The sequence below is a fragment of the Vidua macroura genome, chromosome 5 (assembly GCF_024509145.1).
Source record: "Vidua macroura isolate BioBank_ID:100142 chromosome 5, ASM2450914v1, whole genome shotgun sequence".
In the NCBI taxonomy this organism is placed as follows: Eukaryota; Metazoa; Chordata; class Aves; order Passeriformes; family Viduidae; genus Vidua; species Vidua macroura.
The window spans coordinates 38196113-38215252 of NC_071575.1; the positions used below are offsets into that span (position 1 = coordinate 38196113).

The following is a 19140-nucleotide window of genomic DNA, read 5'->3' on the forward strand; positions in this document are numbered from 1 at the left end:
AATTCCAGAATATGAATCAACCCAAAACATACAGGAGTTGTCACATAAGAAAACATTATGGTTGGTATAACTGACCATCACTTTACAATAGCTTTTTTCTCTCAGTGGGGCATAAAATTGTGGAGTTTTTAAATACAAAAGAAGCAGAGCAGATACTAACATGAATGCTCTGCATTTGCCATGCAAGGAGAAATTCATGATTGCATCAGCCTCCACAGAGGGTAGCTGGAAGCTGTATGACAGTGATGACTAAACAGAAACTCATCTGTTGTTTGCCAATTGGCACACCAGTATTGCCAGCACTAGGAATGCAGCACGGAAGACAAATAGTTGTAACCCTATCACTTCTACATATGCATCATAATAGCAACAAACAACATTTCCTGGAAAGAGCAGAAAAGTAACAGTACAATTGTTTTAGTGTGAGGGCCGTCAATGTTTACTTCTTGATCTTAATTTGCCACCATAATCATCTTCAGAGATCACTTCATTTCCCATACAGGCTGAAATCCCTAAGTCTCTGAAAAAGAAAAGGTGTACATAGTGCTAAGCACTGCAATATTCACATACTGAAAGGATTTGTTGCAGGCAATTGATTGGAGTAATTTTAAGCCTCAATCCAACTTCAGGATGGTCATAGACTACAGCTGAGGATTGTTTTGCAATTACTCTATGTCACAAAACAGTGGGAGAGTAGATGGACTTCAGAGGTATGCTTCCTCTTGCTATTTGAATTATTCACCCTAGGACTCTGATTGCAGGGTGTAACTACAACTAGTACATTTGCTCTTCACCACTTAATACAGCCCCTTTAGTGAAATGCTGACAGATTTTGGAAAGACTAAATCTGTGAAGGGACTACATTTAATCTAAAAAGCTTTGGCTTTTAGTTTCTTGAACATCAACAAAAAAAATCTCACCTACTAGAAAATACACATTTTCTAAGAGAGGTTGTGTAGTCTCCCTTACTGGAGATACTAAAGAACTGCCTGGACAATTCCATATAATGTACTCTAGGATGACCTTGCTTGAGCAGGGAGGCTGGACCAGATGACCCACTGTGGTCCCTTCCAAGTTCACCCATTCAGTCATTCTGTGACAAGAAGATAGTAGGAATAGAGTTGCTGACTTCTTAGAACTGCAAGTGAAAGGGCTAAGAACAGCCAAAGCAGAAACATGCAAATTGCTGTCATCTTGCTATGCTTTTCCTGTTGCTTGCTGTTCTTACTCACAATGTTCACCCAGTTCAAATCCACAGCATCAGCCAGCCAGCAGTTTTCACTAGGGAAGCATGAACAAATACTCATGGTGGAGACAGGACAGCAGTATCTTATAGACACATAGTTAGTGGAAAATCCCCACCCTAGTCTTGGTTCCATGTTTGACTTTGCTGCATACAGGCAGCGTACCTGAGTCTACTGTTAAACATAAACGTGGTTCGACAGCAATTGTTCCTTCCTCTGTTCTGAGATGCCAAAGACCAGTGTTGAGAATCAAAGCTTTATTTTACTGGGGATATGCTAGCATAATTTACAGCAACCTCAGTGAGCCTGGTTTGACATCTTAAAGCTATCTTTTGACACATCATGCCCAGGTGGTTTTAGAAATATTATATTTGTAACATAAAAAAACCTGTGGTATCAGTCACTGCCCCCAGTTTCCAGTAACTTTCAGGGTACTTTATTATAGACTGTCACCAAGTTTCAAATTGTGTAACATTCTGTAAATGTAAGAAGTGACAATATTTTCTTTCTGTATTGACTTCAGTACACTTTTTTCCCCCTACTGGTCCATTTCCATGCATTTTCACTTTTAATATTAGGCATTGATAAACCAGCAGTCATGACAACAGAATCCTTGTTTTCACAGTCGATTGACCATTTGGCATTAATTTATCACAGGACTATCTTCCTGTAAATGCACTGGTATATAAAATATATCAAGACGTATTTAATAACTCCAGCTGCAGAAATGCACTAGGAAGGTTAACATTCATGAAGCCTCTGCAAGGTATTTTTCAGTATGTGTTTCCAAAATGTCTTTTATCCACAAATGCCAAATAGATTATTCCTACAACATTTGACAATGTTAAGTTGCTCTACTTTAAAAATGCTACATCCTTTTCAGCATTGGATTTGCCCTGCTAGTGTTTTTTTCTATTTGAGTAAGACTGATAAGCTTAATGAGCTTATCTGATGAAAAAAATCCAGTAAGACAATCATTATAATACCTGTATGATCAAATAGACAGCACTTAAAGATTTAGGTATCATGTGGTTTTTTTCTTCTCTTTTTACTAAAGCGAGCCTGATTAGGCAGTTTTAACTCTCCTGTTCTGAAAAAGAAACTACTTGTTCTCTTCCACTGCAAGTCCTAAATTTGTTGACTTTTCAGAGTGATGGTTAACTTTAAGGAGGGCCTGCAATTTAACAGTTTCAACAGTTAAAAAGAAACATGAGTTTGGATCTGTCACATGATATCAACTATTTGCATCTGATGAGGAAGTAGTCTCTCGAAACCTTTCAACTGAGATTTCTTATAAGTCACCTCCAATATCCAAGAATCAGGAGCTAGCAAGGACTCACCATTAAACTTTAAATATTCTCTCTTCACTGTTTTGGAGATGGGATATGGCCAATTGGTAGGGAAGACTGCTGTAAAACTGCTACTCATTATCCTTCCTTGTCATACTTTCAAATTAAACATCTTTTGGGTAACCTACAATAAAGAATTAAAATCCCTTGAATGGATCAGTGAGACTAGATACACTGAAAAAAAAATTTGCCAAGATGTAAGAAAAGCTGCTCTTGAGGAAAAAAACGGTTATCAAACAGAAGAACTGGGTATTACTGCTGTAGTACTTATCACCGTCTAGAGGAGCTAGAGAAGCAAGGAGAGAACATGCACTTCCCTTCTTGCGCAGCACCCAGTTTCTTGTAGGAATAATTTAGCACCAAGTATCAATGCAGGCAAGAAGCAGGAAAAGAAAGAGGAGCCCTCTTTTCACAGTGACCCTGCAGCTACATCACATCCATGTTATTTGCCTGAGTGCTCAAAGCAGTGGAAATAGACTGAAAAAATAGTTGGTTTTGGTATTGAATAAACAATCTAAGATCTAAACTGGACAGCATATGAACAAGTATGCTGTTCCTCCCGACCATAAAAGTTTAGTTTATGGCTGTACAACATGGCAATCAATTTAAGGCTTTGGCCAAGTTAAGCAAACCTAAGTCTTAAAAAGAATTAAGACTAGAGAGATCAGCTTGAAATAAGTTTTCATTTTAGAAGTAGAGCAATTTATTATTTTTATCATATTACAGTAAAAATTTATCTGATCCAAACTATTTCCTGTTACCTTGGGCAGAATAATACTTTGTCATAATGTTGACTTTTTCATGGACTCTCACTTTTCAAGTGAGACAAGATCTCAAGACAAGAAACCTTCCATATCCTCCTCAACTCTCAAAATCATCTCCTTATTCTGCTCAATTCTGCTTGTCATCATCTGCAACTCTTTGACACAACTGTAGTAAAAGTTATCCTAGTAGCATGATGTACTTCCTGACTTCTCAATAAAAAAATCCTAGAATGCAATACAGACTAAGATTAACAAAGTCAGTGAAATGTAAATAGTTAATAAATTACCATATTCTAATAAAAACTTTTAAGCAGGTTAGTATTGTGCCTGAAAGCCTGCTCAAAGTTAGTTGCATTCTCTCTAATGAAGCAAAAACAGTATTTCACAGAAGAACAACCCAAGAAGTGGTATTAGCCGTCCTGAATAAGATATTGCCATTACTGAGGCTCTCTAACAACTCAAAGAAATGGTTAATTCAGCATCTTACTCAGCAGCCTACCAACAGTAACCTCAGTTTTTCCGGTATTCCTTTTTTTTTCTACTTCTCCTTTTCATTCCACTAAAAGCAGAAAAATGGGATGTGGCTGGCTCCAACTCTTATTCCCATACTCTACTATTCATATCACTTAACTGCTTTCAGCTTATGGAGATTCCTGACCTGCATTTAAACTTTTTTTTTTTTTTGACAGCATCCAACATTTTTGGAGAAGTCCATTTGAGGTCTAACCACTTTCCATAACTTCATACCTTTTTGCAAAGCTTTTTTCATCTGGTTTGGAAACTAAAGTAGAATTTTAATCACTACATTCTTTAAGAACTCTAGGCAGTTTTCTATGTGGTAGAATGCAAAAATACCTGTCCACAAAATGTGTGAACACTGAAGAAAAACATGTAATATAATCAACGTAACACTCAATTACTTGACTGCTTCAAGAGACTATACCATACAGTTAATCTGGCCATTGGATACCTCCATTTTGGAACCATGTGCAAGACCACTGCTAACCAGATGAAGCCATCTCTCCCAGTCTTTGCAACTAGTTACAGTCATCTCCAAATATGATATCTGAATTTGTGTGTCCTTGTCTGAATCAGTCTATCCCATATTTTATAGCTTCTGAAGTAAAGTCTAAGTGCAGTATACAGTATCCATAAATAACACCCAGCAGACAGACATACTGCTGCATTAAAGCTGTTGGGACTTTGGCTTGTTGGATTTTATTTCAGCAAGTGATAAAGTTTCATAGGTAGCTCACGTATTCATAGCAGGAACATCAAGAGTTGTTTTAGAAAGGTACTGTACAAAGTTATCCCATTTTATTTTAGTATGTATGTGAGTAATCTCTGTCAAGATACACCCTGAGGAAGTGTGTTCACTGTTGATTTACACATGCTATAGTGAGCGTCTGGCTATCTGCCCCACAACAGAGGTACTTCCTAAAGACAGACAGCCTTGTTCTCTTTCACTTCTCAGAAGAATGAAAAATAGCTTACTTGTTTACAGCCACAGAAATCAGCAAAAAGAAAACAGTTCTCCTTCAGACATACAAACCAGGCAATCTATATCAAATGCAAGATTCAAGACTCCTGAAGGGCAAGTCACATACTAGTAACACCAGGTTGAGCAAGATCCTGCTCAAGAAAACCAAGCTATTTGTGCTTTTCTGTATCTCAAGTGCAAAGAACATTCTTGATATCTTTGACAAAGATGCTTTTTCCTGGAACTGTTATATTTTATCTGCTAACAATGAATAGCTGAAGTCTTATGTAAATCAGTCTAAACAATTCATGTTTTCTCCTCTGTCTAGTCATCAACCAGCTTCCCAGATTTCATGAAGCTATACTTTCGTCCAGTTATATAATGATATCCTGCAAACACACATTTTAAGTTTCATAAATAAAGTCCAACCAAACCACAGCTTAGACAGGAAGGTTTCCAATGAGTATTTTTTATGTTGTAGCTTAAGTAAGAAAAGTAACTTGAGAATTTATTGTAAGAAATATTTCACTAATAGCACCCAGAACCTTTTTAGTATTACAAAATTGTAGACCTCTTTATCCCCACCTAAGTTTTCAGTAGTAACAGTTTTAATTCCATAAGGGACTTAAGAGCTAGTATCAACATGCCTTTGTTAGTTTTGTAATTGACAGAAGTCACATGGGGTGCCCCTACCACACAATACCCTAAAAACTCTTTAGCTGCAGGCAGAAAGATACATTCTACACACTGCTTCAACTAAGTCTAGTTGAAGTTGGGCTGTTTGGGGTTTTGCAGAGATGGAAAAAATTAAATTTTAATCAAAAAACAAAAAACTCCTATTCTGAGGCAATTCCATTCTTGAACATCAAGACTTGACAATTTCACTCTTCATATATTGTATCACTTACAAGGCTGATTGTCAGATACCAGTGTTAGATCAAACTGATCTGGTTTTCAACTTTGTCAGAGTTCAGTGTTGTCAGATATGTGAAAGGTAATGGTGTTGCTACATGTTGACACATATAATCTCAGCTTTTAGGTTCAAACCAAAGCTCTGCACAGCCAAGAAACTTGATCTTCACTAGTACAAACAGACCACCTTTCTCCATCATGCACAAGAAGAGCACAGCAATGGTAGTCTAAGAAAAAGTACCTACACCACAGTTAAGGCAAAAAAGGAGAAAATGCACCAGGATCAGTCTGTATCAAAGCCCTCTATTATTTCAGAGAAAATAAAAATCAGATTGAAGACAGCACACTTCTTACACAGACTAATTCATTACTACTAATTTTTTGTTTATCAGAACATATTCACACCATTCAGTGCATTCATATGCAATACTAAATCTACCTTTCAGAAAAAGGAAGGCCAAGGATATTCTACTTTGTCATAGACATCACCTTTACTGTTTTTCCAAGCATGACAACTTAAGTAAAAAAAGTCAAAGCACAAAACATTTTGAAGTTTCAGCTACCACCACTTGTGTTCTTTTGTGACAGTAGTTAACACATTTTTTTCTGAAAACCCTCCTCCTGAAACTTAAGTGGAGTTTTTCAAAACACTTTACAGGAGAAAGAGCAAGTTGGGAATACATTCAATTCTGCCTAGAATTGCCAAAGTTACAGCTACATCTGGCAAGTTTCACATCTTCAATTTAATCACTCCAAATTAGAAGTTCTAGTTAATGCCAATTAATTGTTCACTCGAGTCCTACAGGGAAAAAAAATGCTCATGAATAGTTTATAATGCTGTCTTTGGAAACAAATGTATTAGAGCTGCTAATACAGAGTTTCCCATGCATCTGGTTTACTGGCTTCCAGGTAGATGAGGGCTAAAGTTGCTTTGACTTTCTGGGGCTCTCCTGAGAGAACAAAGTAACTGCAGAGGCAAGGTATGTGCATGCACCAACTGTTTTAGATGCAAGTCAAACACCTCAATGTTAAACAGCAGTTTTTATAGAAGCATTCTCTTCCAGTAAGGGGATACTCTAAGTACTGCTGCTTGCCAGAAATGGATTAAAGAATTGCTGTAGCTATGGATGTACCCAAAACAAAGCTGTTTTCAGGCAGGGGAACAGAATGAGCAATTTAACAGTGCACATGAAAAGCTTGCATCTTTCACTGACTTATTCACTTCACAATCACTGACAAGACTGATGTACATATTTCTGCACCTGCAACTGTAAAAGCAGATAAAATATTTAATATGTAATTTACAATGTATTTTATCAGCTTGGCATACAGATGAACAGAATATATCAAAGTAGTTGAGTTATAGGCTTGTGGAGGCCCTGCAAAAATATTAATTCAGGTATCTGCTAATTTAAAAAAAATCAATTTGCATTTTAGAAGTGATATAATTCCATCTACCACAAAGTACAAAGAGCTGCAAAAACGTATACCATTCCAACAACAATGTATATAAGTTATTAAATAATGATCTGATTTAAAAGAATATAAATGAAGCCTTTAAGTAAGTCTTTTCTACATGCATATTATTCCTCATTAAAGAAAAATATGTAAAAAGGCCATTGGTAATTGCTTTGTTAACCACTGTAGAAAACGCCAATTCTCTGGTCACAGACGCCCCTAGTTTAGCACTTAAGGTCTCTGCAGTGTTACATGTGATTATTTTTAAATATTGTTAATTCTATTACTCCATTGGTAAAGAATGTGTGACTTGGAATATGGCAGTCTTCATATTGAGAGGGCAGTGATGCACAGTTTTATAATTATCCAGAAGAACAGCACCCTCCACTGCTCTGTACTTGTGGCTCATCATCAATGATCTGTACACCTCGCCTTGCTATTCCTGACTGACTGGAGCCATTGCCTCTTGCTCTTTCATCCACTTGAGCAGTTTCTATCATTCCTGTAAAGAAAGATGTGTATTAGATGATATTCCATTGTATTTCTACATTAAGACTTTGCTATCTTTATCTGAACTATATGCACAGAGACAAAAGTTCAGCAAGAGTGGTTCTCCTATTTGTTATGCGAACTAAATACATGGCATATCTGCAAGAACATATTAAATCTTTTTTCTAAAGCACCCAACATACAGGAGCTCCTGGTAACTAAGGGAGACCACAGAGATCCTCAGGTGTCCTGGAGTTAGCAACTTCAAAAGCTAGATTTACACACCCATATCAGTAACACTGTTTAAAAAACCCAAACAAACAAGAAACTCCACCCTCCCAAAAAATCCCCAAGCAACTACCTCTTCAGAAACACACAAGACCTTTTCCTTAAATTCTTTTATCACATAAATACAACTACAAGCATTATTTGCTTGTGTTGGATTTTCATCCCTCATACCGTGATCTTTACCATTTGTTGATATTTCTCAACAAATGGTAAAATTTGCATCATTAGAGCTTTGAGTTTATGATTTGTAATTAACATAATTTGAGAAGATTTTTTAAAGAGTATGAAGCAGAGGATTTGAAGCAATCAGTGGTGAGACCAGTAACATGACATTTGATTTGGGTTACTACTTATGCATGATAAGTGGAACAGTAGTCAGTGCTCCAACAAAAGACCAAGACATTTTTGGAGTAGAGCATGAATTTGCAATATTATAAGCATCCATACTTCAAGCTTCCAAAGCTGTTACAGAACTCCAGTGGCTTGAAGTAGACTGAAATGAAGTCAGTTCTAAGTAGTACTTTACACTCAAACTTTTCTATATGGCCTGAAAAGCATTTCTGAAGCCTGAAGCATTTTATGAATGAGCACCTTACCAACAAACTACATACTACTTACTTTTGCAAAGGTCAAGAAACAGTTCTTCAATTCCTTTGTTCTGTTTAGCTGACGTATGATAATGTTTTGCTCCAACAGATTCAGCATACCTGTAGAAATGCAGATATGGAGCCTCATTGTAGTAAAGGACTCAATCTTTCTAAGTCACTTTACATGAAGGAATAAGATGATCACAAGAGGTTTTATTCTGACTTCAGAGTTAATCTACACATGCTTATTTAACACAAAAAAAGGAATTACGTGTTTAGAGCTGCCAGGACTGATGCAACACACTAGATGAGATTAAGGAAATTTCATGTCTAGAAATGGATTTAAACTTTAAATGTTGACTTTAATCATAAACAACTCTCAAACTACAGTTTGGTCAGTCAGGACACCCTGTGACTCAGATACTAACAGAGCACTCAACAACTGGCAGGCATAAGCCAGCAGTGCCTAGCTGGTTGCAATGTTAACAGCATCACGAGTTTATTACTCCAGCATAACTCTGCAATGACTGTTTCTATTAGTAATAGGTGTGACTTACATTTCTGCTTCTTGCACTGAAACATGTCTCTCTTTTTCCAAGTCTATTTTGTTACCTGTTGAAAACAAATTAATCTTTTAAGTCTTTGTACTCTAAAATTATCCAAAAAGAAAGCAGACATGTAATCATGGTACTCTATTTTCTCAAGCTGACCCAGTAAAGACCAGCTCTTACACAGGTCTCACTTTGAAGGACACCATGATTTGAGAATCTCCTTTCACACAAGCATTTACAGCACCACTTCCATAGAGAGATCAGGACAGCTAAATGCCTCCATATAAAGCACCCAATTCAGCCTTTTGCCCCTTTTTTTGTGATTTACTAGCACCTTCCATATGCTGCAGAGGTAATTTTTGTAGAATGTCCACATATCCAACATCATGAAAGTGTTTAATAATTAGATCAGATTTAAATCTAAACCCAGCACTTCTGTTGCATTCCATTTGCATTGAAATTTCCAAGCTTTAAGACTCACTCCAACCGGCAAGCACTTAATTATTAAAACAGACAAGCATCTAGTCAATGCCACTGAGAAAAGCCATGAGTTTGAGTACTTGAAAGAAGGATCATATACATTTTCTTGCTAAACTACAGTCTGCAGGTGTCAGTACCATGCACTTCTAACAGTGTATAATTAAACAGCTTATTTTTTCAATCAAACTCTTATTTTCCTCAACGTGATCTAATGAAACTTCTAGATCCAGTTTAATTTTAAATATCTAACATAAGCTTTACCCCTTCACATGTACAAGCTGTCAAAGCAGCATTTGGAAGATGCTATTAATCAAAAGAGATGTTTCCAATTCAGTCATGTTGAAACATACTTACCTACTATACATAAACAGATTTCATTTCCCAACATTTTTCTTAATTCCTTAACCCAGTTTTTTACCTGCAAAAAGAACAGAGGTGAGTTTGTTTGCACTTGATATACTATTAACTTAGGCAGTGTGAAACCATTCCATTTCCTTCATTAACCATCTATTCTAAACTTACAGCAAAAATGTTTAGAGCAACATAGATGAAAAAGTAATCTTTAGATTGCTACACATGGCCCTTGTTCAGCAGGTTTTATTTCACAGGTGAAATTTAGAGCAAATGACTTAGATAAAATGGTTCAATTACTCCAGAAATATAACTCAACACACTGAATATAGCAAGTTCACTGCATGGGCCACTTTAGATCAGACATGAGATCTTTTATCAATAGGCAGTTACTGACAGACCACAAATAGTACTTTAAAGGTAGAGGCACCTGAACTAAGTTTTTCAGGTTAGATTATAACATTATATTATATTATATTATATTATTTCTTGAGAGAACATATGGGACAAGCACATTAAGTCAGCTGATGGTAAGGAATCTGTTAACAAATCTGTTGTGGTGAAAAGTTTGAAAGTTGCACGATCACTGCATTGAGTTAAGAAGTGCTATTTTAAGGGAATAATTGTGAAGAGAGGCAATCACTTCAAGAATCTAAAAATAAGGCTACATGATCCAGCAGTGCTTCTGCAGTAACTTCTGTAAATCAGATTTCACTCTTTTTTCTGCACATTTAAATGCTTTGGTATCACAGGGTTTTACTATGTAGGGCTCAGCATGAAAAGGCACAAGTTGAAGCAGTGTCCACAAGCCATCACCATTCTGCAGGTGGCCATAAGTGTTTAACTGCTAGCACAAGCGCTTTACTTGCCCCAGACCAGACTATTTAAATTAGTTACGCTGCCGTCGATCTGTACCCTTACACTATTTCTATCACTGTTAACCCAAGCCTTGCCCATACAACCATATTTTCTCACTTCTCTCTACCCAGAAGTCCAAACGGTTTTGCTGAAAGTCAGAGACAAACTTGCTTAGAAAACAGTGTCACCAGTTTTCAGCTGAAAAATCCTAGAGTCGTAGCATAGATTGACATAGGGTAGAAAAAACTCACCTGACCAAACTGATCAACTAACACAGCCATAAAATAACTAGCCATCGAATTACATGTTTTGATGAGGATTTGACAACAAATAACTTATCACAGAGAAGGTAATGTCTCCACTATCATGTATTACAATTTCAGAGTTCTCAGATCTGTAAAAGGTCATGTCACTTAGTATCTTTTAGTAATTTGGTTTATACAGTAAAGATCAGTCCAGGTTTATGTTTACAGCCTGTCACAGGTAACTCACACATCTACATCACAGATTATTATGAGTTAGAAGGGACCCACAAGGACCATGAAGTGCAAATCTTAAATGAATGGCTCATACAGGGATCAAACCCACAACTTTGCCATTATTTGCACTGTGCTCTAAGAAACTGAAGTAATTCTTTGGTATTCTTTGAATAACATGATATCAGGAAAGTCAGTCTTGAAAACAATACTAATAAGCTGTATACTTCCATTACATGATCTACATTTGCAAATATATATATTGCCAAAAACAAAGACTTCTGTTTACAAATATCACAGATTATTTTTCAACCAGTTTACAGTTTAGTACCTTTTGAAAAGAGTCTTCATCTGTTATATCATATACGAGAATAGCACCATTAGAGTCCCTGTAGTAGATAGGCCCCAATGCATGAAATCTTTCTTGACCAGCTGTATCCTGCATATAAAATACACTTGTTAGCATTTAAAACAAAGTAAACAATACTTTGAGGAACCCCAAATACTTTATTAAGAAGTGCCTAACACTTGCAATATAGTAAGCCCAAGTAATTTTGTTTTTCAAAAGAACATTCTAATTAGCTAGGGAGGAAAAAACTAGAAACATACCCATATTGCAAGGTTTACTCTTTTTCCACCAATATTTAGTTTCTTTGTGAGAAAAGATGCCTGGAAAGCAAAACAGATTAGAGTTAAGTTTTAGACGCCAAACACATAATTTGACTTGAAATTAATTAATAAAGCATCACAATCAATAAAATACAAATTTCCAGATCAAAAGACTCTGTAAGCAAGAAGGCTAAGTCAATACTAAGCCAGTTAGCCATTTCACTATAGTTTGCCAGCAGTCTATTCTAAATAATTTTGAGTTAAGCCAACCATTTTCTACATCTTTTTGCTGTTGTTTTGAATGATTTGGGAAGAATGAGCTGTGTGGAAAGACTCTGAATTCACAACACTGATAAGTCTAAGCTAAACTCAAAGCATTTCACAAGACTACGTGAAGTCTGAGTAAGAACAAGCCTAACAGGATTTTTAATCTGTAGGAATTAGGCAAAATAGTTCACTATTAGTAAGATACTAGAAACAAACAATTGTTTTAATTTATCACTAAGTATCTTGGAACATTAGTGTTCCACAAGTTTCCTTGTCTGTAGCTTTTCTGTTTTTTGCTAAAGTGAGCCCACAACTCACCCTCATCTGTTTTTTTGTTCTGTATTTTTGTTTGATTGAGCTGCGAAGCCTCAGAATAAGCATAAGCTGCTTTAGAATTCCACTGTTTTAACTTCTGGAAATGTTTTACAGGACCAGAGCACATTGCAAGGTTAATCTAATTTCAGTAACTTGAGTAGGTCTAGTTTCCTCCAAACTTGCATGATTCACATTTTCAGACACCACCTCTGTTACTAGGTCTGTAATTTGACAGCTAAAAAGGGAATATAATTTAACACAAGTTTAATGGACCAGAACAGGGTCTCAATGCATCGATCCATTAGGAACCTGCTCCCCCCATTCTAAAAACTAGCAGTAACATGTTATATCAAACAATTCAGTTACCAAGGGCTAACTTTTTTCTTCTGCCTTAAATTATAGTGAGTTTTCATTTCAGTTTTACCTCAGTTTGCATTTGGGTTCAAACAAGTACTCAGTGGTATTTTATGATACATTCATCACAGATTATTTTAGGCTGGATTGCAGCAGCTCAAGAGGAGTTCTCGGTATGAGCACCGACCAGCCATAGAACCAAGAAAGTGTCATGGGCCAGATGAGCTGCTTGAACCAGCTTGCTGCTTAACTACACAAGCAACCAGAATGCATACAGAAGACCACAGCAGTTCAATGCACACTAGCCTAAACTGCTGTCAAAGTGCCTGTCCGGAGTGCTGCCTGTATTACAGTTGAAGTCATTCAACATTCAGTTGCTAGAGCAGCTCCTGCTCTTCAGCTCCTTCCCTGTCATCTGCATGACCCAAGATGAGATGATTAAAAAAATTCTTTTCATCTTTAAGTTGTATCTTCCCCCAAACCTTTCCACAAAGTCTGATAAAAAATAGAAGAGAGAGAACACACTAGAAGAAAAACACTTTCCAAGAGCAGATAGCAAAGAACTGATCACTACAACCCTTGTGTTCAACATAACTAAAGTATTAACACTACACTACCCTCTCAGTCTACAGTGAAGGGACTCGCTGTAGTATCAAAAGCCTGGAAAAACTTCCAGACAGCATGTTAAATGGATTTGACCCTCTAACCAACAGCTTAACAGAGTAACAAATCTTCAACAACAGAAAACTTTTCATTCTTTAATCAAAAACTCTAAAGAAAGCAGTTGATGGCTTTCAAATAGCTGTCCCTGAGGATTAACTCATCAGTAGTCTTCATCATTCGTTGTATTACACCACAGTTTAAAAGCCAGAAGCTTGGAGGCAACTTCAGAAGTTTTAATCCACCAACACTTGGGCCACAGGGAGAGAAGCTATTGTTAGGTACAATGAATCAAGCTTATCTGACAATATTTTATTGATGTGCTGTACTACAGTACTCAATATTCTAGTGTAAATCTCAAAGGAAAAGCTCTTCTGAGCAATGTTTGCTTTTGTCATAACACCAACAATCCAAACCTGCTTAGTTGATGTGAATTCCACACAAGTGTTTGAGAATCAATTTCTGAGCAGAAAAAGCTTTCACAGAAAGGGGATTTATGTTTTAAAACACAGAACTCAGTATCCATAAAGTCATATCTTTGCAGCTTTAGACAATGACCCAGTTAATAGCACAAGTATATCTCCTATCTGACAGAGCAAAAACTAAAGTATGTTTATCTACATAGGTGAGTTTTGCTTCAGTATAACCTGTCCTTCAGGTACTACAGCTTTTGATAGGAATACTGTCTTTTATCACTCAGATTATAGATTTCCATTTTTTATTCCAGCACTAAAAGACTCCTACATGCACACTTGTTTTTTATTACAAAAACATCCCTAACAGGAGACTCTGGCAAGGGTATTTAGCACTGGGCTATCACACTTGCTCTCTCTGATGAATTTGTAATGATTGATGAATTTGATTGATGAATTTGTAATGATTAAGTTGTAGTCTATCTAAAGTCTTAGGCCCATAATCAAAAAAGGAGAGACAGTATCCTCTATCAGATACCTAACAAGATTGGAACTTGGTGTTTGAAGCAGTCGCGGTTAGTAATGAGCAGAAAGCTTTGTGAACATGCTGGAGGAAGCCATCAATACTATACTACAGATTTAAGTCTTCATTCTTCTTTAGTTTGTTCATATACTTGAAGAATACAGTTAGCAGACTCTGCTCATAAATTAGTAGGTATGGGTAAGTTTGGTAAATGCTTACCATCAATAAAATGTATTTTTACATCCACAATGGAAAACATGCCAAAGACAAATCAATTAATATCTTTTATCCATTCAACTGACACATACCCCTCCCTAGCCATTCTGAGGTTAGTGAGGAGAAAAAAAAAAAAAAAAACAACAAAAAAACCAAGTGAATAGCAAGACTATGCAGTTTCTAGAAACTTGGGAAAACCCAACACATAAGAAAGAGCCTTAACTTCTTTTTTGAGATAGTTTAGAGAAAAAGTCAGTTGCCAAGATTTTAAAGTTTGTCAAGTTTCAAAATCAAAGCCTTTGACTACCTACAGGGCATTAGATAATTACACATAGAAAAAGCTTCAACATTTTCTCTATTATCCAAAAAAAATTACTGAATTGAGTACTACAAATCTGAGTTGTGACTTGATTTATAACCAGTAGCTATTCTCCATATTATTTTAATTACTATGACAGTTCATTTTTGCTAGGACTTTCAAAAACTCACAGGACCATGGTTAATTCAAATATAAGTAATTTTAAACAACTCTTTGAAGCGTCTAATTTTTGTATTTTGACTCTACTGTCTTATGACTGGTTTGAAGAATACTTAGGCACTTAGAAAAGAATAATGCAATTATAAGAGCTAAAATTCCAATCTTTTGATGTGGCTGCAGGAAATATTTTCTTTCTTTTAATTCTTTCTTCTATAAATCCAGTTTTGTATGCCCACCAGGCCCTGCTAGGAGCTGATAAAGGGGCTTGAGTAGAACACAAGGAAGATACAGCTGGAAGAGAGTCTCCTGAAAGTCACTGAACAAAAGCAGGTGTGTGGCACCTGCCCTTGAGTGCTTCATGCTCAACAGAAGCAGGTCAGGGATACAAACACTGCATATGGCATAGAACTTCCACTCACTCCCCAGCTATCTTGATAACCAAGACAGCTTTTCCAGGTTATGCTAAGCCCATCAAAGCAATCAGGAACTCTATGATTAAAACCACATCGGCAGCTCTCTTGGGTTGGATATTCTGCAATCCTCCACACATTTAAGAGAGCAGTATTCAGAAATTGTATTTATCCTGAGTAATAAGTATTTACCCAATTAAAAAACCCAATAGTTTAGGTTTATTATTAGAGTAACTCCAGCACAGTTCATTTGATATCAATTTATATCTTATAATTATTGTAAGAAGATGAGGACACTTACTTCAATATTTCAAACAATGGGAACCAATTCTAACTGCCCCGCCAGGTCTGCCAACAGGTTATGGATTATATTAATTGTGTGCAAAAACCCCTACGTTTCCTGCGTCAGCTTTACCACAATGTTCTAACTAGATGCTTTCTTCTGTGAATCTGTAGCTACCTTCACTTCAACATGCAGGTCATCAACATCTTAAGTACATGACTTGATGCTAACACAACTACAGCAACACATCCCAGCAGCCCCCTAAATCACAGGAGGTTCCAGTGCACTCCAGTTGGCATTGAGAGAGGGGAGTGGGGAGGGAGGAGAAACTGTACCCTTTTAGTCAGTCTTCTATTACTAGCACCAAAGAAACTTACCTATTTGGGTATAAAAATAATAACTTCACAGTAGAAAAACATCTCAAGATGAAGTTTCCAGAAGGCTACAGTCTCACTACCCTTTTTGTTGCAAACATACTAGAATAAAGCACTATGCAATACTTTCTTTTTTAAGTTAGAGAGTATTGTGGAAGGAGAGCCTGTTGTCTCAACATCTAGTGATCGCTTCATATGATTAATCACTGTCACTCCTTTGCTGGACCAAGAGCAAAGTATTTATCTAATTTTGGTTTTATTGGAACAAAAGGAATTTGGTGCATTACTATGAACTGTTGCCATGAAACAAAGCAACCTTATCATATTAAGCCTTTTATCTTAAAAAAAAAAAAAAAAAAAAAAGGATGCTTTGCAAACATGTTACTTCATTGCTTAATCAGATACCCTAGTTTCTTTTCATCTTATTTTTAAATTCTCTTTTAATGTAATAGTGGAAGAACTCCAAATTTTTTTTCTAGAATGGTAAGATGGAGGGAAATAAAAGATACTTAACAAGTGCACACGATGCACAATAAGATTCAACAGCAATTGACATTGTATTTTATAATCAGTAAGATGCATATGTGGCCAAGGAGGCTCAGAACAGAAAAACAAACAACTTGATAAACAATGTGCTGCCAGTTAAAAGACAGGTAGCAACCACAAACCTGGTTGCGGTGGAGAAAGAAAATCTCAGTAGGAATGGCAAACATGTGCTTCCACTCCTCAACACACCCCTCTCCAGACAGTCAAAACCAAAAGCTCTGGAGCCACACCATCTATGGACATTTGCTATCAGTATTTTGGAGCAATTTAAAAGTGAGTTTTATGATATTTATGACCCAAGTCAAAATCTAGGTTTCAACCTAGTTCTTGCTTGTAATTTTAGGTTTTCCACTACAGATTTAAAGAACATAAAACCCCAAACAACAAACATAAGCTTCATCACATAACAATCTACTTAGACCTACTCTTAAAAGATGGGATATGAGAATTCAGCTACACATGACCATTTTGATGCACTTTAACTGATTGTCTGCTCAATGCTATACTTCTGCTGCACTTCTGACACCTACAAGCTACCAGGCATCTCTGTGGCATACCAAGCATCAATTACCTCTGTGGCATGACAGCTACAACTAGCTTCCTATAAAACCTTGCCTATAAACTCACCAATAGATTAACCAAAAGCTGAGTATGAACACAAGTCTAAAACATTCCTTTTACTTCTTCACAGCAAAAATGGAGTTACATTATCTGTTTATGAAACATTTCCTGCACTGCTTCTAGTGCATCTATAATGCTGCTTTCATTTATGGGAAAACTTCACTATTAATTACTTCTGAGATACACAATTCAAGAAGTTTCCCCTAAATGCATGGGAACAGTACATAACTACCTTAAAACTCTTTTCTTTTTAACACCATCTATTATTTCTTCTGTACTTCAAGAAACTCAAAATTAGTTCAAAACCCACTATTGGTCCACCAAGTGGCATGGTTTCTTTCTCTACTATTAAAAAAAAAAAATAAGAGTGGCATACATTGAATCCACACTTCTACCTATGCAAGGTGACATCCTGAAAGACTTAAAACACCACTTGCAAACTTCAAAACATGTTTTCTGAGACCATGCACAGTACAAGCAGTTTATTCTGTACCACAGCATACATGCCATCCATCACTAACTAGTAGGCCATAAAAAACCCCATTACTTTCAAGCAGGCACCCTGTGACATTTCATGTGTGGAAGATCACTTTGCAGTTCTATATAAACAGCAGACAGTACTACTGAGAATCCCAGCAAAATTCAGGGAGCTGTCGTGACAAGCAGTTAAGCTTTAAAAATCTTTCTCATTATTACATCATAAGCCTTAATCTCATAAACTACTTTGTGAAAGCTGTTCTCCTTAAACAGAAACGTTTAGATAGTGCTAATGTTAGGATTTGAGAACATGAGGAAGACCATGATTAACAGAAACATGGCACGTATGAAATACTTAGTCATCAGACGACTAACAACGATTGCAATAACAACATTACTTTTGCATCATACTTTCCAAGATTCAAATGAAGACATTCATATACGTAATTGAAAAAAAACGGAGCAGTTGGTATGTAGAGGAGAAACGAGGCCTAAACATATTGAAAGCTTAGATCTGAGGAGTGAAAAGAACGAGAAAATTGGCTTCCAGCAAACTCGGCAGGGGACAGGCACCATTAGCGAGCGGCGACGGTGGCTTCGGCTGCCACTAAGCTGCAAACGAGACACTGACAGCAGCGCGAGGAGGCGCGCAAAGTGAGCAGAGAACAACAGCGGGACCCCCACACCACCACCCCCACCCCGCCCCGGCCCGGCCCGCACCTGCAGGGTGGTGATGTGCTTATCGTTGAACTTGTTTTCGCAATAGCGCAGCACCAGCGAGGTTTTTCCCACGCAGCCCTCCCCGAGCAGCACCACCTTGAAGGAGAAGCTGCGGCCCCCGGCCGCCGCGCCGGCCCCTGTCGCCATCCGCACCCCGCCGCCGAGCCACGCCTCACATCAACGGGCCGCACCGCGGCGCCGCCGCCGCCCACCGGGACGAGGAACTGCGGGGGAGAGGGGCTGCCGGGGAAGGGGAGGCACCGGCGAGGCCGCGGAGACAGAGGCTGGAAACGGACACGGCAACAGAACCTGCCCGGCCCCGCTGCCCCTAATGGCGGCTTCTTCCTCCTACGTCACGCACTGCCCGGTCACGCGCAGCCCCCGCCGCCAATGGGAGGGGGGGACGCGGCGGCGGCGGGAGGCCCCGCCCAGCAGTCCCGAAGGGGGCGGGATTAGGGGCGGGGCTATCGCAGGGGGCGGGGCCCAGAGCAGGGATCCCGCGCGCGCCCTGCGCCTGGAAGGATTTGTCCCTAAATCCCGGGGTGGGGCTTCCTCCTGCAGCGCACGCACCCACCGAGCGTTTCCCC

At 37.8% G+C, this 19140-nt stretch overlaps 1 protein-coding gene across 1 annotated transcript; it reads right to left on the reverse strand.

Annotated features, from left to right (window-relative positions):
- Positions 1 to 1595: 1595 nt before the first annotated feature.
- On the reverse strand, positions 1596 to 18915 carry RAB21 (RAB21, member RAS oncogene family). The gene is made up of 7 exons (XM_053977434.1): positions 18554 to 18915; positions 11897 to 11956; positions 11619 to 11726; positions 9957 to 10020; positions 9129 to 9183; positions 8603 to 8691; positions 1596 to 7709 (listed from the first exon to the last, which is right to left on the reverse strand). Exons 1-7 carry the CDS (start codon positions 18698 to 18700, stop codon positions 7570 to 7572), a joined length of 663 nt encoding a protein of 220 aa, XP_053833409.1. The 5' UTR covers positions 18701 to 18915; the 3' UTR covers positions 1596 to 7569.
- Positions 18916 to 19140: the final 225 nt, after the last annotated feature.